At 38.7% G+C, this 25,945-nt stretch overlaps 3 protein-coding genes across 3 annotated transcripts in view; 2 read left to right on the forward strand and 1 right to left on the reverse strand.

Moving 5' to 3' along the window:
- The window catches only part of LOC123675912 (girdin-like), a 54,483-nt gene that overhangs the window by 2,575 nt on the left and 25,963 nt on the right, over window positions 1-25,945 (reverse strand). The window contains exons 3-13 of the mRNA XM_045611479.1: window positions 23,427-23,636; window positions 21,142-21,392; window positions 9,274-9,355; window positions 7,841-8,146; window positions 6,896-7,669; window positions 6,076-6,678; window positions 5,509-5,796; window positions 5,251-5,451; window positions 4,653-4,891; window positions 3,305-3,374; window positions 458-719 (exon numbers count right to left, since the gene is read on the reverse strand). Of these exons, the coding sequence (XP_045467435.1) occupies window positions 458-719; window positions 3,305-3,374; window positions 4,653-4,891; window positions 5,251-5,451; window positions 5,509-5,796; window positions 6,076-6,678; window positions 6,896-7,669; window positions 7,841-8,146; window positions 9,274-9,355; window positions 21,142-21,392; window positions 23,427-23,636 (3,286 nt within the window). The remainder of the gene's footprint in view (window positions 1-457; window positions 720-3,304; window positions 3,375-4,652; window positions 4,892-5,250; window positions 5,452-5,508; window positions 5,797-6,075; window positions 6,679-6,895; window positions 7,670-7,840; window positions 8,147-9,273; window positions 9,356-21,141; window positions 21,393-23,426; window positions 23,637-25,945) is intronic.
- LOC123675913 (hexokinase type 2-like) lies at window positions 11,011-13,981 on the forward strand. The gene is made up of 9 exons (XM_045611480.1): window positions 11,011-11,196; window positions 11,252-11,352; window positions 11,428-11,590; window positions 11,838-12,196; window positions 12,445-12,544; window positions 12,604-12,796; window positions 13,204-13,409; window positions 13,543-13,769; window positions 13,822-13,981. Exons 1-9 carry the CDS (start codon window positions 11,094-11,096, stop codon window positions 13,897-13,899), a joined length of 1,530 nt encoding a protein of 509 aa, XP_045467436.1. The 5' UTR covers window positions 11,011-11,093; the 3' UTR covers window positions 13,900-13,981.
- On the forward strand, window positions 14,252-17,645 carry LOC123675914 (hexokinase type 2-like). Its single transcript, XM_045611481.1, has 8 exons — window positions 14,252-14,407; window positions 14,644-14,806; window positions 15,798-16,153; window positions 16,217-16,319; window positions 16,387-16,579; window positions 16,806-17,011; window positions 17,177-17,403; window positions 17,498-17,645. Exons 1-8 carry the CDS (start codon window positions 14,318-14,320, stop codon window positions 17,564-17,566), a joined length of 1,407 nt encoding a protein of 468 aa, XP_045467437.1. The 5' UTR covers window positions 14,252-14,317; the 3' UTR covers window positions 17,567-17,645.

Below are 25,945 nucleotides of genomic sequence, written 5' to 3' on the forward strand. Positions count from 1 at the left end.
TTCGACGATCCCTCACCGTTTCCTTCCGCGGTATTCTTCGACGATCCCTCACCGTTTCCTTCCACGGTATTCTTCGACGATCCGTAACAACTTTTCAATCCGAATCGGCATTTTTTCTTAGGTTTGCGTTGAACCTCAACGACAGTGGTGGTCATTAGAGCTTTCTGAATCTGAACCGCGCTATTCTCCAACGATCCGTCACTAATTTCTTCAGCGGTATCCTTCGACGATCCGCTACCGATTTCTTCCGCGGTATTCTTCGACGATCCGTCACTGATTTCTTCAGCGGTATCCTTCGATGATCCCTCACCGTTTTCTTCCGTGGTATTCTTCGACGATCTTCCACTGTTTTCTTCCGCGGTATTCTTCGACGATCCGTCACTGTTTTCTTCCGCGGTATTCTTCAACGATATGCCTCTGTTTATTTCCGCGAGTTTTTCTCTACGGGATAACCTACTTGCTACGCTGCTCCTCTTTGTCGAGTGTCTCAACGACCTCCTGAGCTCGATCTCGTCCCTTGGTCGCTGACCGTGGAGACTGCTCCTTGGGGTCCTGGAACGTTCCAAACCGCTTTGGAACTCTTCTATGCTATTGTCGGACTCGTTGCCGTTGGAACTGTTGTTAGATTCGGCGGAGGCGCTGCCGCTGGGACCTGCCACCTGAGGCTCGGCCTGGATGGTTTTCGTGGGAGTGGTCTCTTCTTCGGAAGACCTTCGGTTCTAAAAAGCAAACCAACGTTAAAATGACATTTATCGGAGACCGATGTTGGAGGTATTCAGTGGAAAATTGAGTGGGAGAATTCTTTCGAAATAATATTGTTAGCAATGTAAAATGTATTGATCTAATTCATCAATAATGTTTCAATACTAAGGTTATTTTCATAGGAGTTTATGCGGGATAAGTCTTGAAGTTGTACAGTGCATCCCATTTTGGGTGAGACAGCCAGGTTCCTCGCTTGTTATTTAAGATAGAGCCTTGCGGTTTTCACGTTCCTGTCCTACTTTTTCGTGAAACTCAAGTTGGTCTAATCAGATTTTGCATAACTGTTTCCGTTCAAAAGATACAGGGTGATTTTGGAAATTGATACTTTTCGGACCCCTCCTTTATCTCCGAAATTATTAGAAATAATGCTGAGCTGAAAACTACGCCTGAATCAGAATTCTACGTAGAATCCAGTGGCGTACTCAATATTTTTTTTCGGGGTATGGTTTTGAAGATTCAACACAAACCTATATTTTTTTTAATGAAACACCCTATATATCATTACTTCGTTGAATTCGTTATTTTTTTCCCTTCAAAATAATATATGATACTATGTAGGTAGGATGTCAAAAAAAACACTAAAACGTCAAATAATTATAAAAGTGTAATGAGTCTTCTTGATGAAGGATATTTAATATAAATCAAATAATTATGATTTTTTGTGAATGGGCCATGAATTTTCTATGTTTCAATAAGAGGATTATTACTTTCGATTTTTAAAAGTAGTAGGTCATTGATGACACAAACATCCTTGTTGTTATTATGGCTACTATACATTTGGGAGCATTGTTTTATCAAGTAGGCATTGGAGGGAAAAAACCAATCTGATCTAGCTGTCATCGCTATAAATTATTGTTATCATTATTGATTCTCCTTTTCTATGGGAAATCCATTGCCCATTAACAAAAAATCATCATTATTTGATGTTTTAGTGTTTTTTTAACATTTCTGAACATCCTACCTACATAGTGTCATGTATCATTTTGAAGGGAAAAAAATTACGAATTCAACGAAGTAATGATACACATAGTGTTCCATTAAAAAAAACATAAGTTTGTGTTGAATCTTCTAAACCATACCCCGAAAAAAAATAATGAGTACGCCACTGGATTCTACGCAAAATTCTTATTCAGACGTAGTTTTCACCTCAGCATTATTTCTACTAACTTCGGAGATAAAGGAGGGGTCCGAAAAGTATCAATTTCCAAAATCGCCCTGTATCTCTTGAACGGAAACAGTTATGCAAAATCTGATTAGACCAACTTGAGTTACACGAAAAAGTAGGACAGGAACGTGAAAACCGCAAGGCGTTATCTTAAATAACAAGCGAGAAACCTGGCTGTCTCACCCAAAATGGGATGCACTGTACATTAAATTCAACTAGAGATATATCTCATTACATATAACACTCTTTTCATTTTCAAATAATTTCTCTAACTGTTCCTCAATGAAAACTTTGATGCAAATGATGAAATAGAGGCTGGCTCGATGAATTATAATATGATCACAGATATTTGAGCAAATGCACCTAAGCAACTTCTAAGTTTATAATTATATCTGATATATGATCTACTGCAACTTCAACATTATGTGCCTAGATCTGGCAACATCCATCCAAATAAATAATATCGTTCTATGTTCACAATTATTGAATTCTGTGTTATCGCGGTGGTGTAAAAATCGAAGAGACAGGAGTGCATAAGCCATTGTGAAACAATGAAATGCTTATAACTTTTCACTTGAGTTGAATTTTGGAAAATGATAAATTAAAAAAGTGTTTTATTCGATGAGATGAATCTGCAGTTGAATTTTATGTAAACTTTAGGACTCGCCCTGTATATCTCAAGTTATAAGTCTATAATAATATTAATAAGTGTAATTAAAATAAAAATAAATAATTATTGAATAAAATGGTCCAATGAACTAAAAGTAATGAAAAATCCCAAATATAAAGTATTTTATCAAAGTACCAGTAATTTATCATTCAAACATTCCGCTTAAGGAGAAAGTCGAAATAGTTTATTTTGTGACATAATTTTTCAAATCGTTCAGTAACTTTTATTGAGCGAATAAAATTGGATATTTTCAATCCACAATTAATAGGTAGAATTCAAAAAGCTGGCTAAAATGTTTTCAAGAAAAGTTGAGATGTGATACAATAAGTTTGGATTTTCATTTTTCATTGATCGATTCTAGGTAATTTTTTACATAGTAGAAAGTCAAATAAAATAACATGAAAAGACTAATCTTTGCATGAAATTGAGTACAATATATTCAGTGAACTTCCACTCAAGAATGTGACTATTATGAGTATTCAGCATCTGAGCCCCAAAATCCAATCAGTCTTGGTGGTTTTCAAACCATCTAACTAAACCGTGTGGAATTTTCTTCGAAAAACTATTTAAGCTAATTAAAAGTAATATACTAACCAACTAACTAATTGTTTGTACGTCGATTCGACTATAAAAGCTACGAATTCTCCTTCGACGAAAAATTTGTTGGTACTTACATTACTCCTTCTTCTTAACAACGCCATACTTACACTTCTACTGCGGTTCATTATCCCAGATCCGGCTTTACGGACCCTTCGAACCAGAGAAGCGAACCCACTCCTGAAAAATTCAATTAGTAAATTCTTTCGGTTTAAAAAATTCTCACTCCATATCGATGAGGTTAGAAAGACTCGCCTAATTCGAATGGAATTTGAAAATTCCAGCCTAACCTCACCAATATGGTCTACCTATAGCGATGAAGTGACGTCACTTGGAAGTATATGCAAAGTTCCATAAACCAAAGCATTTGTTTTTATTATTGAATCAACCGTTTTCTGTTGTCAAGATCATTTTGTAACTGATACACTTATTACTATTTTTTTTTATTAACTGTTTATTGCATATTTACAATCTACTTATACAGGGTGTTTCCTAAACATACGGCAAAAATTCAGGGGGTTGTTCCTTGGACTATTTTAAGCATGTTTTGTCCTTGGATGATTTTTGAAAAACCTCTTTGTTTCGAAGATACAGGGCGAACAACATTTTTCATATTTTTAAAATTAATAATAGTTCAATAATTAATAATAATTTGGATTGGAAGAGGTGGACCTCATTTATGGCCTGCTCGTTCCCCGGACTTAAACCCCTTAGATTATTTCCTATGGGGCCATCTAAAATCATTAGTTTATACCACTCCAGTAGAAAATGTGGAAGACTTGCGAAATCGGATCATTGCTGGGTGTAACTTAATAAGAAATGATCCTGGTGTTTTTGAAAGGGTTCGGCAGTCAATGAGGAGAAGATTGGATGCTTGTATGCTGGCTAGAGGTGGTCATTTTCAACAGTTTTTGTAGGTTGAGTTGAATTTTCATGTAATTTTTCATAATAAAATGTTATTATCTGAAATTTTGTTTCCCCTATATCTTCGAAACAAATAGGTTTTTCAAAAATCATCAAAGGACAAAATATTCTTAGAATAGTCCAAGGAACAACCCCCTGAATTTTTGCCGCATGTTTAGGAAACACCCTGTATAGTAATTAGTAAATGTTATAAGTAGATTTTATTTCTCTGTAAAGATTTTCATTATACATCAATCTGTTTGAGGTTAGAATTCAATGTTGTTGTTAATGGCTTTTCTATAGGAAAAATGAATCTATTCAGACTCTGAATATAATAAATATGTTTTAATGTAGAAAATATAGAAACTGGCAAGAAAATACCAAGCCCAAAGGAACAAAAACCTAAACGGTACAGGTATTAACTTCAAATTGACGTCACTGTAAGTTCGCTCAAAGTATAAATTATTTGAGTTTTTAGAGCTTTTTGTGATAGATAGAAATAGAAATAGAAAATTTCTTTTCTCCTCTTTATAACACGAAAGTTTTTCCACTTACTTCTTTTGGTTCGCATTTCCAAGATTCTTGTAGAAATCGAAGATTTTCTCCTCCAACTTGTCTTTTTGTCTTAGGATGTTGTTATATTGTTCCCAGTGACGCTTGGCTTCCATTTGAGAAAGACTCTGTCTGTCCATGGACTCAGCCATACAAGTTAAACTTTGTCTACACAATTCGGAATAACTTTCCAGTAGATTGATCCTAGTTGCATCCAGCTTGTTCAGATTGTCCTGCAGCATCTACGACAAGAATTAATCATAATAATAAATAAAATTCCAGCCGTTGTCATATTATATTTTGGAATGGGTAGGATTTACAAGCTATACTAGGCGCCGTTGCCACTTTGTGCAGCCGTAACGAAGCTATTTAACCGCTTTTGAAAACTGTATTTGAATGGTATCTGCAGGTGATTTGGAAAAATCATGGAGTTCGAATTTTCATTTGAATCAATATCCCGAATTGAGTAGAATATCTCATTCATAACAACATAAATGACAATAAATAAACATGAGGTGTTGTAAAATGAATAAAAAATAATGATTACCATCTTTGTACAAGAAATATACTATTATTATAAGTAAAATTTGAAGCAACTCACCTCGCATTTTTGCTGCAACACTGCATTTTCCAACTGCAGGTTTGTTATCGCATCAGTCTTATTAAGCAGTTCGGATTTCATCTCAGTGTTGGTCGACCTCATTTCCCTGAATTCCGCTCGTAGAGTATGCAGTTCTTCACGTGACGTCTTACATTCCACTTTGAACCTTTCGCTAGTCGACAGCAAAGTTCTGAAGTCAGCCTGAAAAAAAAAATTCGTATCATTTACGAAGATTCATCGAAAAAATTCCAAGCTTACCTTGAGTTTCGAATGTTCTGACCTCAAGAACGAAAGGTGCTTGGAATCATCTTTGGCTAGATCTCTTTCTTGTTCCACCGTTTTAATCTTACTTTCCAAACTTTCCAATTTCTCGTTGTATGTTCGCGCTTCAGTCTTCAAGTCCCTGTTGTTCTTCTTTAGGCTTTCTTTCTCTTCGAGCAACTTCTCGTATTCAGCAGTTAGTTCGGCATGGATGTTACGGAGTAGACTTTGGTCCTGAGACAGTGTCCTGTGCTGATTCTGTTGAACGAGATTCAAACGAGACAACTGGAAAGAGAGTCGAGATTGGTTTTGCGAGTCTTCAAATTACATTTTATTCTAAGGACCTAATGATAATAGGGTTAGGTTAGGTTAGGTCAGGAAGGACCTAATGATAATAGAGTTATCAGAAACTTTTGACAGTAGATTCTGTGAGGAGGAGGAAGAAATCCCTGATCACAAAATGCTTTGCACAAATAATTTGTCCAAATAACATATAATAACACATAGTAACATATCATTTCTGAAAATAAGAAACTCTAGAGGAGTAAATTATGATGTACTTACATCTTCCTTCTCGGCCACCAATTGACTGTTTGCCAACTGCAAAGCAGTCTGTTGCATCTGCAAACTTTGCAACTGGGATTTGAAAGTGGAAATATCAACCTTCAGGCTGGCATTCTCTGTTTGCAAAGTTTTATTTGAGCCTTGCAAAACTGAAATCTCTTCCTCCAACTTCTCAACTTGCTGCCTCCACTCCTCCGTTAAAGAACTAGCCATCTCCTCCAAATGCTTGTCCACGTCTAGAACGTCACCCTCCTTGGTCTTATAAATGTCGGTCAGAGTTCTGAACACCTCCGAATTCTCCAACATCGTTTCCAAAATTACGTTGATGTCATTGTCCAGGACATCCAAGGTGAGGCCAAGTTTTTCCATGTTGGTTCTGAATTTTTCGTTCGTAACTTTTTCGGTGACCAAGTCTCTCTGCAAGGTAGTTATAGTCTCGGAGTGTACAGCTGCCTGAGACAACAGTTCCTGAGCTTTTCTCTCGCAATCCTGCAACTTCCCTACCTGTTCCATCAACTCTCTTTTTTGCTTTATTAGAGTTTCCACTTGTCGCTCTAGTATGGTTATCTTATCTGTTCTTTGATCAACGTCCATACTCTTCATCTGTAAAGTGAAAATTGAATTAAATTCTTTTCGTCCTTTTACCAAAGCGCCAAAAAGCCAAAAACGCGGTTATACAGAGTTAAGGTACGCCCATAGTGAACTCCCTCTCGTTTCCTGTTATGGTTTTCAACAGGCTCAATAGGCTTTTATAGAGCATTAAACCCGAATATTCATTTGTAGAATGAGGAGAATTCCCCATATTAAAGATCTTACTTACCTCCAATAATTCCTTGAGGTTTTCCACTTCTTTATGTAAATTAACAATATCTTTCTCTAGGCATCCTTTTTTCCATATTAAATCTTGTTTTTCCTTTTCCACCATCTTACCCATCTCAAGTTCCCTTTTGAGGTCAACTATTGACTCACGAAGTTCAGAAGTCCACTTATCAGTTCTCTCAGTCTTAAATTTAAAGGACTGAAGAAGCAAGTTATTTCTATCTCTCTCAGCAGTGCAGTGTTTTAGAGCATCCCGAAGTTCCTCATTCCTTGACTTCTCGAACTGTAAAAGCTCATTCTGTTTTTCGTTGAGATCCTTCAATTCCTTGATCTCCCTTTGCATCTCAACGCTCTCCTGGACGGCTTTCTTCATCACCGCCTCTATATCTTCAGCATACTTTTTAAGATTCTCGAGTTGTGGTTTGACCTTCTCCAATTCCATGCTCAACATCTTCTTGTCCTTTTCGAGTTCGCGCACCTTGTCTCTATTCTCATAAAAGTCCTTGTGCTTGATATCGTCGAGGGCAGCTTGGAGCTGTTGATTCTCAATCTGCAATTCTAGAGCCTTCCTACGTGCGTTGTTGTTCAACTCTTCACCTATGCTTGTGCTGTTGCAGAAGTCGAACTCCTGAAACCTTGTTGTTGTGTTGGGAACGTCCTCATCATCTTCTCCCTCTACTATCTCACTCTCGAGGACTTTGTTTTTGTACAACAGTTGGAGTTCGGCATTGCGTTCTTCTAGTTCTTGGATTTTGGCTTTGGCAGCGTTGAGATCCTAAAACAGAAAAGGACATTTGAACAATTGTTTAACGTTGTTTATTAAAGTATGAAGCTGAATTTAACTATAATAGCTTTAACTGTTAATTAAAAATTATGCCATAGTTCTGCTATTTTAAAAAGGCTAAGTGAATAAATGAAATAGAAAAGAAAATAATGAGTAACTTACCAACTCTTGGATATCTATGGTCTTTTGAGCGGATAAGAGTTTTCCTTCTACTTCGAAGATCCTCATCGCCTTCTTCCTAGCTTCTTCCATCTGGACTTCCATAGCCTCAATACTACGCTCAAGGAGCTTATTGTCGGAAAAAAGTTCATCTAATCTAAGCTTGGTACATTTGGCGTCAATCAAATTCTTCCTCAAGGTACCAATTTCGTTTTGGAGCTCTTCTACTTCTTTGACCTTCTCTGTGAGGGCATCCCATTCGTCTTGAGACCTGTCAGCTTTGATTTTTTCGATAATGAGTTTGTTGTTCTGAAAAAAAAAAGGTAATTATTGCTCATTGCACATTGTAAAACATTACAAAATATACTAAATAGAAGATTTTCCTAATGGACTAGTTTAGTGATGTTGATATTTGACACGATAGAATTAAAATATAGAGCAAAACTGATAAATCAGTGAAAAAATTTTGAAAATCCATCAATAAATGACTGAGAAATAGATTATTTAAATTTACGTATTTTAGCGCGGAACGTCTTTGGTCTGTGACGTCACGGCACTTGCCTGTGATCGCTACACCATAAATTACGTTTAAATACTTAGCCGCGCCAAGGCTCTCGCGCCGTTTGTAGTTGTACAGTGTAGTTTTAACTCGAGTTTTGTTATTATGTCACCATAATGGAAGAAGGCTTCGTAAAAGGACAAAGTGACAATTTGCCTGAAATAGATATATTCGCAGTGATGGAGTTTTTTTCTTCAAATCCATCTTATGTCAGTGCTGAAATAAAAGGAGTTAAACTTTTCAAGTAAGTATCTACTTTTGAGTTTGCTTCATCATGGTTCAACTTATAACGATGATTTATTTAAAAAACGTTTCATAAACAGTTTGTAGTTGAGTTCTGGTTGTTGAAGTCTATCAATGGCAAAACATATTTATGAGAGGAGTAAAAAGTAAAAAGAGAAAAAAGTAATTTATATGTATGTATATAGTAAGTTATTTCAGCCATCGTGTAACGAACAAAACACGACACGAACGGCACCAGTGATTGTACACCAATGAATTCATAAGCACTCTGCGAATACCAGTCGTCTAGTGTGTGACGTCACGACACTTACACGTACTATGAAATTATTCTTCCAAGCGCAACTTCAAAGTCCCATAACTTTTTCATTTCTAGAGATATTTCAATGATTCTTCCACATTTTTGTTTCATTTTACTTAAATTTTTAGAATGAATCCTTAACAAAAAAATGAAAACTAGTCCATTGGGTCGATATAATTTAAGATGGTTATAATAGCAACCCTGTATTATTTTTTGACGTTTCTTATGTCATTCGTGTTCAGTAGGTTATGTCATTTAATCATGGAAATATACATGATTCAACAACGTTTAAAAATTAATAATAAATAACTGACTACGAATTTCAAATCTACTTACATCGGTTTGTACTTTAGTGTTCAGGTCCGTTAGCCTCCGCAACTCAGCTTCAAGCTCTATTATATGGTCACTTTTCTCGTCTCTGAAAAAGATGTTGAATATTAAAACCAAGGCTGTAGCTAGAATCAGCAAACAGGCCAAGATAACCTCTATCTCAAAAACGCAGAAGTGTATAGACTCTAACGTAGACATAGACGTCAAAGCGTAATGTGCTATTTTCCACAAACGCGATGTGAAAAGTTACGGATCTGATATTAACGAGATATATCGAGCGGGACTAGATTAAAACTTACCGGGTTTCACCGGATTAAAAACGATCGTTCTATATACACGGCGGCACGTAAAAGATATGGCCTTCAAATATCGCGTTAATTTATCTAAAGGATTCAGAAAAAATACTCATGGAGTCTTATAAAGGGTGTTTTTTTCAGAGCTATAGAACTTTAAATTGCAATAAAACAAGGATGGATTATTCGATTGACATGAATTTTATTTATCCGCAAGATAATCTTGTGGCATTACATTTTGAATATGATTCCAGGCATATGACCACCACGGCTGGCTTGGATGTAGTCCAATCTGGACGTCCAATTTTCGATGACTTTTTCCAACATTCGTGGCCGTATATCGGCAATAACACGGCGAATGTTGTCTTCCAAATGGTCAAGGATTTGTGGCTTATCCGCATAGACCAATGACTTTACATAGCCCCACAGAAAGTAGTCTAGCGGTGTTAAATCACAAGATCTTGGAGACGAATTCACAGGTCCAAAACGTGAAATAAGGCGGTCACCAAACGTGTCTTTCAATAAATCGATTGTGGCACGAGCTGTGTGACATGTTGCGCCGTCTTGTTGGAACCACAGCTCCTGGACATCATGGTTGTTCAATTCAGGAATGAAAAAGTTAGTAATCATGGCTCTATACCGATCACCATTGACTGTAACGTTCTGGCCATCATCGTTTTTGAAAAAGTGCGGACCAATGATTCCACCAGCCCATAAAGCGCACCAAACAGTCAGTTTTTATGGATGTAACGGTGTTTCGATATACACTTGAGGATTAGCTTCACTCCAAATGCGGCAGTTTTGTTTGTTGACGTAGCCATTCAACCAGAAGTGCGCGTCATCGCTAAACAAAATTCGCTTATGAAAATCGGGAACAACGGCAATCTCATTTTGGGCCCATCCGACGAATGATCGTTTGGCTGAATTTGATGAATTGTCAAACCAAACTGAGAATAAATCACTTGACAGCTGTTAAATCGGTCGTCATCTTGAACAGTAATGCCAACTTAAAGTTATATACTTCGGAAAAAAACACCCTTTACATGGAGAACCACCATGGTTAACCCTGGGGGTGTAAGGACACAGTAACTAAGCCTACAGGTTCTACTAACTCGCATTAGATCGTCAACTCATCACTCATTTTGTTGATTCATCTCAATGGTACTTCACGATTTTCGTAATAAATAATAAACATATCGAAAAAAGAATATGTCTCAAATTATACATTGTTTAATGAGATTCAATAAATAGCCTGCTCTATTTTTCAATTCTACAGATTATGTGATATTGAAGTTAAATTTATACGATTCCCAAGTTTGATAATAGAAAATAATAAGCAGAAACAAAAGAAAACACAATAACTAGTTTAACATGAAATAAAAATGAACACAACATCCGCCATTTTCAAATCACCAAAATCACAAAAAACACAGATCATCCTTCCAATTGTCATCCAGACATAAGTCAAAAAGACGTTTTTTCTTCTAGACACATTTCGACCTTTTACTCGGAAAATTCCAGTCAGTATCAAACATGAGTCCCTTGCTCAGAATTCTAGTGATTTTTTTCATTTTCGGCACCCTAATTTGCAAAACTCCAAAACCCAAAAAGCCAGAAAAGACTTCAGACGACGATGGTAAACCGAATTGAACGCGATAATTCAAAATTTCCCATACTCCCGATTCTTCCAGATTATTCCAGAATGGACGACTTCTACGATTCTTCTAGACCGCCTCCCATCCAACTAGAGGATAACCCCAAGGAATGCGCCCATTCTAGCGTCCGACCACAGGTTATTCAGCGATCCCAGTGTTTTTCTCCCTAACACGGAGTCTTGGTAACAGTCACTAAAGCTGGGTTTTTGCAGATCAGAAATCTCATGAAGAAGTTCTTAGTGACCAATGATCAACTCAGGGAATATGAAAGAAGGCTCATTATCGATCTGAGGAAAGGGCTGAACAAGCAGACCCACAACACTTCCATCGTTAAATGCTTCGTGACCTACATCCAAGACTTACCTACTGGAAAAGGTAACTCACAAAAATTCTCAACCAACAAATGGCAGTAGCCAGTGTATTCCCTTTGGAGCGAAGTTCCTTAACACGGCTTAAGGCTGAGTAAACTCAGGGCGACATTACCTCTCCTTTTCTTCCTTTTTGTCTCCATAACACCAAGTAATATAGCAATACAAACATACTGATGAATCATCGTTCCTGAAGATCCACTGGAACCACAAATTTTATATCTTCAAAATAACACCCAAATCACCTCTTCCAGAAACCGGCACCTATCTGGCCGTTGACCTTGGCGGCACCAACTTCAGGGTGCTAATGGTGGAGCTTGGGGGCGCTGACCACCTGAAGATGACGTCCATGCAGTTCGCGGTGCCACAGGAGAAGATGTTGGGCACCGGCGAAAACCTGTTCTCCTACCTGGCCGACTGTGTCCAGATGTTCGTCGATAAGTACAACCTCAAGACTGGATCTTACTCCATGGGCTTCACCTTCAGCTTCCCCCTGGGACAGAAGAGTCTGAACAAGGCCTTGATAGAGAGATGGACCAAGGGTTTCAACTGCACCGACGTGGTGGGACACGACGTTGGTAAACTGCTGCAGGACGCCATTGTGAGGAAGGGGGTGAGATCTTAATTTTTTGAGCAGTTTTACGGTCATCATCATGTAGCAAGAGCAGATCACTCTGCATCTCTTAACTGGTATAAACTTAATGTTTGGTTGTTGAGTCCATCCTCACCTGGATGGAGCTTCATGCAGTTCTCTAATCACTTCATTGCAAGCAATGTAAACGAGGCTCAGACGATCAGAGAGTTGACTACAATCGGACACAACCTAACTCAATTCTCATATTTAAAATAACATATTTCCAGATGAAAAACATCAAGATAAAAGTAGTGATCAACGACACCACAGGAACTCTGATATCGGGAGCCTGGAAGAACCCCGAATGCAAAATAGGCCTGATCATCGGTAAACCTAACAATCTCATTATCCATATCTCCTTCAAATCTCTTGTTCACGATCCCCAGGTACCGGTACCAATGCCTGCTACGTCGAGAAACAGAAATGCGCCCAGTTGTTCGACGTCAAGAACCGCGGCTCCGGCAACGTTCTCATCAATACCGAGTGGGGCGCTTTCGGCGACGACGGCAGCCTCGACTTCATCAGGACCAAGTTCGACTTGGAGCTAGACGCGCAAACTATCAACCCAGGCAGACAGGTGTACGTGAATGATTGCAACTCAACTTTCCACTATTTTTCAGGATTTTAGAAAATAATGAAGAAGGTGGTCCGCAGGGTTCGATCCTTGGGCCCACATTTTTCTTTCTGGAACATCACACTTCTAATTTTATCTTTCAAATCAACTGAAGTTCAATTTCTTGCAAAGGTAGACAGAAGTATGTGAAAGATTGAAGTTTCCTCGATTCAAATTGTGAGTGGGATGGGTGGCCACAAGGATATATTCTTGGGCTACCAAAAAACCTACCAAATTTAATTTGGAATTCGGTCTTTATTTCATAAGCAATGTTTTTGTTGTAACTAAAACAACAATTCTTGGACTAATGTTTTCTTCAAGTTACTCTTAACCTGGTTTAATATTGTGAAAAATAATTATCGTATCCTTGAAGGCATGAGAAAATGATATCCGGTATGTATATGGGTGAAATAGTTCGAGTTCTCCTGGTCCAAGCTGTAAGAGATGGTCAACTGTTTGGTGGTAAAGGTTCCAATTCCCTCTTCACCAGAAACATGTTCCTGACCAAGTACGTGTCGCAGATAGAAGCACAGCGAACTGGGTCCCATGGGAAGTGCATGCAGATATTTGGAGAACTGGGTATCTATATTTTCAAAGTTATATTCCAGTTCTTTCGCGGACTAGTTCTTTTAACGACCAAATGAATTAATGAAGGAAGATACCAGTTCCTTTCAAATCTGATCATCTTAAACTCTAATTCAATCTCCTGCAGGTTTGCCACATATAACTGATGAGGACTGTCTAAACGTGAGATATATCTGCGAGTGCGTTTCTTCCAGAGCAGCCTACATGGTTTCAGCAGGAATATGTGGTCTTATCAAGAAAATGGGAGAGAAGAATGTGGCCGTTGGTATCGATGGCTCGGTATATCTCCATCATCCTCACGTGCATCGACTGATGATGGAAAAGATCCAAGAGCTTATTATTCCAGGTGTTCAGGTAAGCTAGTGGTATGTTTCCGATCATCTGAAGGTTAAGATTTTTTTTTCAGTTCCAACTGATGGTGTCTATAGATGGTAGTGGAAGAGGAGCAGCCCTGGCTGCGGCAGTTGCTGCTAAATACGAATGAGAATGTCGTCTATTCAATTTAAAATGTAAAAATCACGATGGTGACGCTTGTAAAGATGTTTATGAATAAAAAGTAAAGTTGAGATTTTTTTGGTAATTTTGCCATTTCATAAGAAGACCATCAATATAGGGTGGTGCAGTAAAACATCGGAGGAAGGAAACCAGGAAATGTTACAAAATACTGAGCGATTCCAAGAAATAAATTCAGCAAGTCTGCGGAATTTCCTTAAAATTAATAACGAGTCACAAAATTTCAAAGATTTTGCTGCGTTTCAATCTCGAAGTATTACTCTATGGTTTCTATGATAAAAGATGACCCAGTAGGCATTAACGAAATGCAAAATGACAACATCTGTCAACTTTGTCGTATAATACTGGGAGCTGAACATTTCGATCCTTCGCAAAATTATAGTAGAAAAATGGCAGACGAATCTACGCTGCATCCCTCTCACAAAAGATCTTGCATGTGTCGACCTCTGAACATACCAAGGACTAAACCCACAAACGAGGTAATGTTTTCATAGCAAATAGCACTCCTGGAGCCTATAAATACGTACTTTTGGAGTACCCCAAGGATCAGTCCACGCATTTCTACATTCGAAGAAATCGAATATTTTCAAAGATTGAATGGACTTGAAAGAGTATCATTCTAGTCTGAAGGAACCCCGAAATACTCTATGTATAAATTAATTGTGTTGGAATTATCCAAAACAAAAAGTTCTCTACCATTCTACAATTCTTCCAGGTTTACTCCATAATGAAAGATTTTAACGTGACGGACGACGATTTGAAGAAATACATGAAATTGTTGATGGCAGATTTGCACAAAGGTCTAGCCAAGGCAACCCACGCCAAATCAATAGTAAAATGCTACCCTACGTACATACAAGACCTGCCCTCCGGACAAGGTAAATAAAGGGTGTTTTTTTTTAGAGCTATAGAACTTTAAATTGCAATAAAACAACGATGAATTATTCGATTGACATGAATTTTATTAATCCACAAAATAATGTTGTGGCATTACATTTTAAATATGATTTCTGGCATATGACCGCCACGGCTGGCTCGGATGTAGTCCAATCTGGACGTCGAATTTTCGATGACTTTTTCCAACATTTGTGGCCGTATATCGGCAATAACAAGGCGAATGTTGTCTTCCAAATGGTCAAGGGTTTGTGGCTCATCCGCATAGACCAATGACTTTACACAGCCCCACAGAAAGTAGTCTAGCGGTGTTAAATAACAAGATCTTGGAGGCCAATTCACAGGTCCAAAACGTGAAATTAGGCGGTCACCAAACGTGTCTTTCAATAAATCGATTGTGGCAAGAGCTGTGTGACATGCTGCGCCGTCTTGTTGGAACTACAGCTCCTGGACATCATGGTTGTTCAATTCAGGAATGAAAAAGTTAGTAATCATGGCTCTATACCGATCACCATTGACTGTAACGTTCTGGCCATCATCGTTTTTGAAGAAGTACGGACCAATGATTCCACCAGCCCATAAAGCGCACCAAACAGTCAGTTTTTCTGTGTTTCGACATACACTTGAGGATTAGCTTCACTCCAGATGCAGCAGTTTTGTTTGTTGACGTAGCCATTCAACCAGAAGTGCGCTTCATCGCTAAACAAAATAAAATGGACGTAGTACGCGATACGTATTCCGCACAGAACCATTATTTTCGAAATAAAATTGCACTATTTGCAAGCGTTGTTCAGGCGTGAATCTAATCATGATGAATTGCCAAACCAAAACGAGAATAAATCACTTGACAGCTGTTAAATCGGTCGCCATCTTGAACAGTAATGCCAACTTAAAGTTATATACCTCGAAAAAAAAACACCCGTTAGAAAAAAAATCCTGAAAGTATCCAGGTCTGATTCGACCAAAACGTTACAGAGGTGGGTAGATACCTCGCCCTAGACCTTGGCGGCACCAACTTCAGGGTCATCATGGTGGATCTCCAGAAGAACCATTTCGAGATGACTTCCAGAACCTTCGTCATACCCAACGAGAAGATGTTGGGATCGGGGAAAGACCTTTTCGACCACGTGGCCGCCTGCCTCCACCTCTTCATCATGGAACAGAAGCTGAACGACGAGTGTTTACCACTAGGTTTCACCTACAGCTTTCCTCTCATCCAGAAGGCCATAGATCGGGGTATAATCGAGCGGTGGACAAAAGGTTTCAAGTGCGACGATATCATAGGCGAAGATGTGGTCAAAGTGCTACAGGAGGCTCTGGTCAGGAAAGGGGTAAGCTAGTGATGGACTCTTGGAACTCTCCGAGCATTTGAAACCACACCGTTCTCCTTGCAGATAAACAAGAACGTCATTGTCAAAGCAGTAATAAACGACACGGCTGGTACCCTAATAGCCTGCGCATGGAAGAGCCCGTACTGCAAGGTAGGACTTATAGTGGGTGAGTGCCTTTAGACCGGCAAATCTCTTTGTACCACCTTTTTTTTACCCTTAAATTTCCCAACCAGGAACCGGAACCAACGCGTGCTACGTAGAGAAGCAACAGAACGCAGAAATGTTCGACGGAGCCAATCACGGATCAGGGCTGGTGCTCATCAACTGCGAGTGGGGAGCCTTCGGAGACGACGGCTGCTTGAACTACCTCAGGAAGCCGGAGGACATCGACATAGACAAGGCGTCGATCAATCCCGGAAAGCAGTTGTAAGTGGGGAAATCTCTTCTCTAGTCTTGGTAAAGAGTAAGGTAAGATCTGCAAGAACCTCACGGGTGTGGTCCCCTTCAAATTGCACCATCTGGGTATTCAAAGATTTTTTATGAGGATCTAGATCTCTAACAGTTCTACCAGAAGATCTTCTGTGCAGTGTCTTAGCTATATCTCAATTTAGTAGACTCTTTGAATCTTTCTCCACCTATGGAAACATTCCAGGCACGAAAAAATGATATCAGGAATGTACATGGGCGAACTGGTCAGACTCCTGATACTGAAGTGCGTCAAAGGGGGCGCCATTTTCGGCGGCAAATCCTCCAGCGAGCTGAACCAGAAGGACAAGTTCCTGACGAAATACGTCTCAGACATAGAATCAGAAAAACTAGGAACATACGACAAGAGCAAGGCCATACTGGAATCACTGGGTAAAAAAAAATCTGCAAAACCAGGAAAAACTGGGCGAGGCAACGCCGCGATTTCCTTGTCTAGCATACAATTGCGATGTTGCCACGCCAGTTTCTTGCCTAGTTTTCTCTAAAGACCAGGAAAACTTTACGTTTTGATGTTACAATGAATTTTTTGCTTTCCAGGACTTAAGAACATAACGGAAACGGATTTTCAAAACGTCAGGTACATCTGTGAGTGCGTTAGCAGAAGGGCGGCGTTTATGTGTTCGGCTGGATTGGCGACGTTGATAAAGAAGACTGAAGAGAAAAGAGTTACTGTTGGTATTGACGGTTCGGTGTATAGGTACCACCCACACTTCCACAATTTGATGATGGAAAAGATGAAGCAATTGGTCACACCAGGTGTGGTGGTGAGTGAAGTTTTCAAATGATTGGTGTCCAAGAAAACAACGAAAAAAATATTTTTTTACTCAAATGTTGGTTAAATATTGAACTTTTTTTCAGTTCGACCTGATGCTGTCTGAAGACGGTAGTGGAAGAGGAGCAGCCTTAACAGCAGCTTCAGCATCTTAAGTAACTTCTTAGCGTCAACAGATAAAACATCAAAGTGAAGTGGAATTTCGACTTTTTGTACAATAAAATATTATATTTATGTATGAACAAATCAATTTTTTCTATAGGAAGGTTATTGGAAACTTAGGACATTTGAAACAACATTGATTTCTAATCTCATACAGATTGCTAAACTAAGAATGTAATGAATCCATGTTGTCTTTACAATGAAATAATATTGAGACGACAAAGACTATACACTCGATTATTTATACTTCCTAGTGACATTACTGACACTACGTTGTGTAAAATAAATTTGGATGTTCACTTTTTTGAGTGCAATTTTTTTTTTTTTTTTTTTGAAATAATTACGCGAGTTGAAAATATCAAATTTTTATGGATTAGTTAAACAATAATTTGGGAACATTTGAAAAATTTGTTGAATTGATTTTACTTGTTTTTTAACGACCCCAAGGGTTTCTCATAAAAAATTCCAATTTGTACAGTCCAAATCAGTATCATAATTTTGTATGAGTCGTTGAACACACGTTCTAATGAATTCATTTAGAACCATTTCGTCATATCGATCAACCAAGATAATTGGCGAGCAGCCAAACGTAGTTTTATGTAGAATTGCCGTAATGATTTTAATTAAAAAAAATTAAAAAGCCCCTGGTAATAATCGCCGCATAATAAAGAACGATTTCTAGGAAATAGTTCAGTTCAAGATGTGCTGTTCTACTGTGAGCTCGTTGTGGATTTTTCTACAGAATCAGGTAAGTTTGATTCGATCGACTATAATATGACCATTTTCAAATTTATTTGAATATAATAATTTCAATTTCGTTGACGAATATTTTTTTTATCGCTCAATGAGACCATATTTCATAAATCATACAATGTAAAACAATTCGATTCAAGTACGTTTTCCAAAAATCTTTACAGTTCCAAAAACCACACATCTAACTCGGTTTCTTTATTATTATCTGACAGTAGACGTCGGGATAGACAAGTTTTTAGAGGTTATGAGACTTTGACAATCGATGTCAAGTTGCTGATTATAGGTTGACGTCAGTTTGACATATGAGTGATGTATTTCCATAAAAACTGGAAGGGATGACAATACGCTCTATTAGTGTGACGTCACACACCGCCATTTTTGGTTCTCCTGTCAGTGTTCGGAATCCAAACAAATAAATTGTCATTCAAATTAGTACGGTGTCGTTGAAGGAATTAGCTTATTTTCATAAATAAGAGTATTTGAGGAACGATTTCAGTATTAATTGATAGACAGAAGGAACGAGGTTAATACCAGTAAGTTTGAATCCTGTATCATTCCCCAGATTTTGTATGAAGCCGTGTTTATTAGTTGAACTTCAAGTTCGAACTTACTGGCATTAATCTCGTGCCTTCTGTTTATAAATTAACAGTAAAATCGTTCCTTAAATAATCTTATTCATCAAAATAAGCCAATTTCTTCAACGACAACGTACTAATTTGAACGACAATTTGTTTGTTTGGATTCCAAACACTGACAGGATAACCAAAAATGGCGGTGTGTGACGTCATCACCAATAGAACGTATTGGCCCTGAAAGATTATTCTGCATTCGAAAGTTCGAATTAAAGGAGACCAATTGAATTAAATTCTTCATGATTAAATGTTCTTCATTATTTCAAAATCAATTGTGCCCAATTTCTGACAGGACAACTTCTGATGGCATCGTTCAATGAAAGCGAATCATTCAAAGCTTGGTGTAAGCCACCCAATAAAAAAATGAAACAATCGATCCAATTATAATCCTTGCTAATGCTTCAAATTCAAAAGTGGCGCCCCAAAAGTTCATATTTCGTCGTTTGATAACTTTATGAAAATTTAAAAACATATAATTTGATATTCATGAATTAGAGCCAATATCAGACTAATTGCTGGTCCAATGGTAGAAGATGAACAGTTCCTGAATCTAACAGTGCAAAGCACACAGTTAACATTGACAACCAAGCTCAACACATAAAGTTTAAAACTAATGTTGTATATTTGAAACCTCGATACGACCAAATGAAATCTTTTTATCAACTAATGACAAAACAACAACAACAATTCGTGCAGAACCTAACACAGTGATTTTGGAGCACGAAAATATTCAGCCACATGCAGGTAACTGTCGTTTTGGAACGTACCTGAAAACAGTGTATCACCCCATTCGATCATCACCTGTTCCTATCGATAACTTATGGCATGGTTGAACTTCACTTCCGCTCTCACGGATATGCCACAAATATGTGGATAGCAGTGAACTGCCAGGAATATAAAATAATTAAGTCATGACGATAATTGAGATTCAAATTAAATCGGTAGAAGGTGACATTTATGGATGTTATGTTTGTTTCTTTAAAGTTTTTTATATCGACATTACTAGACCTCCCTGAAGCTAAAGGGTGTTTTTTTTTTAGAGCTATAGAACTTTAAATTGCAATAAAACAACGATGGATTATTCGATTGACATAAATTTTATTCATCCGCAAGATAATCTTGTGGCATTACATTTTAAATATGATTTCTGACATATGACCGCCATGGCTGGCTCGGATGTAGTCCAATCTGGACGTCCAATTTTCGATGACTTTTACCTACATTTGTGGCCGTATATCGGCAATAACACGGCGAATGTTGTCTTCCAAATGGTCAAGGGTTTGTGGCTAATCCACATAGACCAATGACTTTACATAGCCCCACAGAAAGTAGTCTAGCGGTGTTAAATCACAAGATCTTGGAGACCAATTCACAGGTCCAAAACGTGAAATTAGGCGTTCACCAAACGTGTCTTTCAATAAATCGATTGTGGCACCAGCTGTGTGACACGTTGCGCCGTCTTCTTGGAACCACAGCTCCTGGACATCATGGTTGTTCAATTCAGGAATGAAAAAGTTAGTAATCATGGCTCTATACCGATCACCATTGACTGTAGTAACGTTCTGGCCATCATCGTTTTTGAAGAAGTACGGACCAATGATTCCACTAGCCCATAAAGCGCACCAAACTGTCAGTTTTTCTGGATGTAACGGTGTTTCGACATACACTTGACGATTAGCTTCACTCCAAATGCGGCAGTTTTGTTTGTTGACGTAGCCATTCAACCAGAAGTGCGCTTCATCGCTATAATGGACGTAGTGCGCGATACGTATTCCGCACAGAACCATTATTTTAGAAATAAAATTGCACTATTTGCAAGCGTAGTTTAGGCGTGAGTCTATTCATGATGAATTGCCAAACCAAACTGAGAATAAATCACTCGACAGCTGTTGAATCGGTCGCCATCTTGAACAGTAATGCCAACTTAAAGTTATATACCTCGAAAAAAAAACACCCATTAGAAGCTAGTCTGAGTTGTGTACTGAGTAGGCTTTGTTACTGTGGGATAATAACAAGTTAATTAATCTGTTCTAATAAGATTCGAACACACAAACCGCCAGAGACCCGAAACCAAAATAGTCTCCAGAACGGTACGAGATGCAACTTGCCAGCGTTACCAAAGGTGATCACAGAGCTTTCCCTATCTTGGGCAGACTCGAAAGCTAAAAAAAATGTTTACTCACGCGGACTGGCGAAGTCTCCTGATCTGGGACTTCAGGTCGACGATCTCCACACCATAATGGCTAGCCTCGGTAGCCGTGCAATCTCCTTGTCCTGAACTGTTTCCTTCGATTCTCCTCCTGAACTCCTCCACCCAACGGCTCAGCATGATGTTCCTGTCCTCAATTACGGTCTTGAGGTAGATGAGGTAGCACTCCATCGGACGAGCTTCGTCCACGTCGAAGGAGACTGTTAGGTTATTGCCTTCGGTTACCTGAAGAAGGAAAAAGTTAGTTTAGATTAAATTAAGGAGGTTCCGTAACACTGCGACCTTATGGTCTATTGTGCCCCCCATCAGAGCTATTCACTCCATAACGTGATCTACAGCTCGCCTTCCAGTTCTAGAGTTCTAATCAACTCCAGTATCTGGGATGACTTCAAGGAGGCTAATTTCTCACTTTTACAAGTTTCTTGTCCAAAGCAGATTTTGCATTGGCTCGTCATGGCGAGGCATTCCGTCACCAGGTGGCCCGGAGTTTCTTCCTCCTCCCCACAGAATCTGCACTCTGTCATTTTCCGTTAGACCCATTCTCATGAGTTGTTTCCTAAGGCGACAATGTCCTGTGAGGAATCCAGTGAGGAGGTATAGTATATTCTTGCTAAGATCCAGATATTTCTTGGATCTCGCAGTGTCAAAGTTCCAAAGAAACGTTTTGGTATGATCCAAACCAGGAAGATTCCACCAGAGAATGTCTCTTCCGGTGTTTTCCTCCTCCTGAAACTCTTTCTTGTAGGTACATTTGCCTATACCACAGAAAGGTTCCAGGCCGATGAAAGGAGTTTGCTCCTTTTCTGGCGAGTGTGTTGGCTTCTTCATTCCCTCTAATTCCCGAGTGGCCGGGACTAAAAAGACCTTGTTATTCTCCCTATTTCATTGAGTATTCTTCGGCACTCTAATACCAACTTATAATCGATTATATGTGAGCTCAATGCTTTGATTGCAACCTATCAAAATGCATCGTTATATCACATTTCTGATAGTTTCTTGCTAGGTTAATTTCTACGCATCTCCCTATTGCAAGTATCTATGCCTCAAAGACACTCAGACAGCGTCCAAACGATATTGAGCATTTGGTACCAGTCCGAAATACTCCAACACCAGTCCCCGTCGTGGTTTTGGAACCATATGTGTACCATTTGATGGTTTTCTTTTTGAGAACTGGGATTTTGGACTCTATTTCCCAATCTTCTTTTCTACTTATTAATATTATTTGAACTGGGGTCGTTTTTGTTCGGTAAGCCTTCCGGGAACTGCGACCATGCAGATCTTTCGTTCTCTACCCTATTCATTCATAGAAACCCAGGGAGGTCGTCAATGACGTTAATAAAATTGACAACCTCCTTAGGGGCCTTGGCCGTTACCTCTCTGGTATCCAAGACCGGCTTACCCATGTGAATGGTTCTTAGGCCAGCCAGCTCCGGACACTCGCATATCAAGTGTTCGGCTGTTACTGCTTCCGATCCACAGAGCCTGCAAATCTCGTCTGCTGACTTTCCCATACAGTACAAATGATGTACCGACAGTGTCCCGTCAGCAGTCCCACCATCACCCGAAGCTCTACTCGCGAGAGCTTCAGGAGCTTTTTGGCGTAGGTAGGTGAAATCTTCACGAATTTCTTTGCCTGAACAAGTCTAGGAGTGTTAGTCCAGTGGATTGTCCTGTTGTTCAACTCCCATAGCTGGACCACAGCTTTATATTGGTCTTTTCCAATACCACAGAAAGGCTCAGGTCCAGCAGGTGTTAACCTTGATGCACTTTTTGCAAGTTCATCAGCTCTTTCATTTTCTTCAACCCCACAGTGCCCTGGTACCCATAGTAGAGTCACCTTATTTTCTCTGGCCAGTTGCTTTATTCTTTTCTACTTAGTATCGTAATGAAGGTTTTATACGTTATATGGTGGATATGGCACAAAACTCATAAAAGTCCCAAATTTGAAAAAATCACTGAGGTGGAACGGAGAATCCCAGATAGATGGGGTTGATCTCGTTCTGAGGGGATCTTAAAGTCCAATATGCAACATCAATGATTATGCCTCAACAAGGTTTAAAAATTGTCCGTAAGGGGGCATTTTATACGGTTGATACCAATCTTTTTTTTTTCAATTCTACATTTTTTCGGGAGTACTAACAGAAACAGGGTTGACACAAAACGATTAGAACCAACAGCATAAAATGTTCCCCTACGATACAAAGTTTACATCTCTTCAAAATTATTCATATAAGACTGACTGTCTTCATTCAAACTCACCTGTGTTATGGCGTGTGCTATGGCAACTTGATCATCATTCCCCAGCTGTTGAATTCGATTCACGAAGAAATCCCTCGTGGGTCCTTGAACAGCAATTCCCAACAGAAGCAGGAGCATGAGCTCCAGCTGCTGTAGGCCAAGTAGTGAAGACGGTTCCGTTGCCATGACAATGATATCCGGCAATTTCACCACCACTTGATTCAGCTCGGTCTGAAACAAAGACGAAATAGTAGAATATGGGCATACAAAAAATATCTCTAGAAATTTAGATATGTACCGCGTAGTGGCCACCTCGTACACCGGATATCAATCCTTTAGATTTTTATTTATACAGGCGTATGAAGCGGCTTGTCTATCATCTATCTGTTACTACTTTTTCCAATATTTGTGGCCGGATATCGGCAATAACACGGCGAATGTTGTCTTCCAAATGGTCAAGGGTTTGTGGCTTATCCGCATAGACCAATGACTTTACATAGTCCCACAGAAAGTAGTCTAGCGGTGTTGAATCACAAGATCTTGGAGGCCGATTCACAGGTCCAAAACGTGAAATTAGGCGGTCACCAAACGTGTATTTCAATAAATCGATTGTGGCACGAGCTGTGTGACATGTTGCGCCGTCTTGTTGGAACCACAGCTCCTGGACATCATGGTCGTTCAATTCAGGAATGAAAAAGTTATTAATCATGGCTCTATACTGATCACCATTGACTGTAACATTCTGGCCATCATCGTTTTTGAAGAAGTAAGAATTGCACTATTTGCAAGCGTTGTTCAGGCGTGAGTCTATTCATGAAGAATTGCCAAACCGAACTGAGAATGAATCACTTGACAGCTGTTAAATCAGTCGCCATCTCGAACAGTAATGCCAACTTAAAGTTATATACCTCGAAAAAAAACACCCGTTATTAGTAGATAGAATTCTGTTGTATCGATTTCAATTCTATCTAATCGATGAGTTCTCTTCGAATTATTGATTGAAACTTCTGTATTGTGATGCAACGGAAATATTCTCACTCCAAAACGATATGAAATATCTAGTTCAATTTTAAAACGAAAAACAGAAAGAATTACAGGAAAAATTATAAAATGAAAGAAAATAAAATAAAATACAATTTTGCCTTGTTGGGCAAATATAAAGTTCATGGTCGTAAAAACGCATAAAAAAGTAAAATCGACAAATTCAAATGACAGGAAGAACAAAAATACACAATAGAATACAAAGCCGAACACATTCACGCAAAATTAGATGCGATAAACGCAGCAAACGAACCACGAACGTTAAAACAATTTCCCGTTAGGAAAAATCGAGCGATTCTCATGGAAATCTAAACGATTAGAATCCAAAAGCCCTTCGAAACGATGCAGTTTCGGTCGAAACCTGGAACGAATGCAGCTAATTGCACGGAGTTAACGGCAATTTTGACAGCTCCGCCGTTCATCGATTGTCTAGCATCGTCCTTGTCCAAATAATATAGCATGTTATATGGCAAATTAAATTGGTTATTGAAAATAATCGTCGGTGTGTCGCAAACGAGGTGCACTGTACGGGTATACGGCATATTGGTAGATTTATCGGAACTTTGTCCTTTGATTGTTGTCTTTTTTTTATCTTAGCGAGGAATGAGGAAACCTTCATGCCGTCCTCTCGTTAGAGGTTGTTATTATTTCAACGTTACTTCCTTTTCACCGCGTAAATAGAATATTTGTAGCTTCAGCGAATTAAAAAACAATAAATTTCGAACTCCTCTTTTATAGCGTGATATCTCTACATATGGGGAAAATCACCTTCGAATCACATGATATTTTGGGATATTTTTCCTAATTGTCGAATTTATAATATAAGCAGAATATTTATTATTTTCTGTATCTACCTGCTGAAATCCAAGGTTTGGCAACTTTTGCTCTCCTAGTGTCATCGGTTGTTTCACGTCGTTTGACGCGCTTGAAGTTTGTTTTCTGAATTTCTGATATATTTAGGTATTCATTTCAATATATTTTGAGTTGATAATGAAACGTTGATTCACTATGGACATAAGAAGTGCATTCTTTGTGGAGAAACTCGCGAATTGTGTAAAATATCCTACCACTGATATGTTTTCATTTCCGCGCGCTTCATTTCAAATTTGATAGTTCATGTTGGGGACAAAATTTGCTAACTGAAAATGACAGATGCTCCCTCTATCTATGTTTATTACTTTGATGTTATTACCATTGTTACCAAATCGTGATCTGGACAACTGAAGCTTTAAATATTCCACTCATGTCCAGATCTGGCTTTGAAACGATTCGTCGATAAAAATAACCAAATTCCAGCCTGTCATCGAATACCTTCTAAAAGCTCTCAGAGCGGAATTCACATAATATAAATACGATAAATCGTTGCATTTTCATTCGTATCGATGAAGACGCCCAAAAATAACATCGTATCTGTCATCTTCGCAGAGGATTGCCATCTTGAATGAAAAGTGTGCACAGGCTGCAACGCTCGAAGTGCTTCGGTAATAAGAAAGCAATTT

This window comes from Harmonia axyridis, chromosome 3, assembly GCF_914767665.1.
Source record: "Harmonia axyridis chromosome 3, icHarAxyr1.1, whole genome shotgun sequence".
Taxonomy (NCBI): domain Eukaryota; kingdom Metazoa; phylum Arthropoda; class Insecta; order Coleoptera; family Coccinellidae; genus Harmonia; species Harmonia axyridis.

Coding starts and splice junctions, on each gene's coding strand:
- LOC123675914 (XM_045611481.1), top strand. CDS start 14,318: ATGGCAGACGAATCTACGCTGCATCCCTCTCACAAAAGATCTTGCATG. Junction 14,807..15,797: donor AGACCTGCCCTCCGGACAAG/GTAAATAAAGGG, acceptor AAAACGTTACAG/AGGTGGGTAGATACCTCGCC. Junction 16,580..16,805: donor ATCAATCCCGGAAAGCAGTT/GTAAGTGGGGAA, acceptor GAAACATTCCAG/GCACGAAAAAATGATATCAG.
- LOC123675913 (XM_045611480.1), top strand. CDS start 11,094: ATGAGTCCCTTGCTCAGAATTCTAGTGATTTTTTTCATTTTCGGCACC. Junction 12,545..12,603: donor CAAAATAGGCCTGATCATCG/GTAAACCTAACA, acceptor CACGATCCCCAG/GTACCGGTACCAATGCCTGC. Junction 13,410..13,542: donor GCAGATATTTGGAGAACTGG/GTATCTATATTT, acceptor AATCTCCTGCAG/GTTTGCCACATATAACTGAT.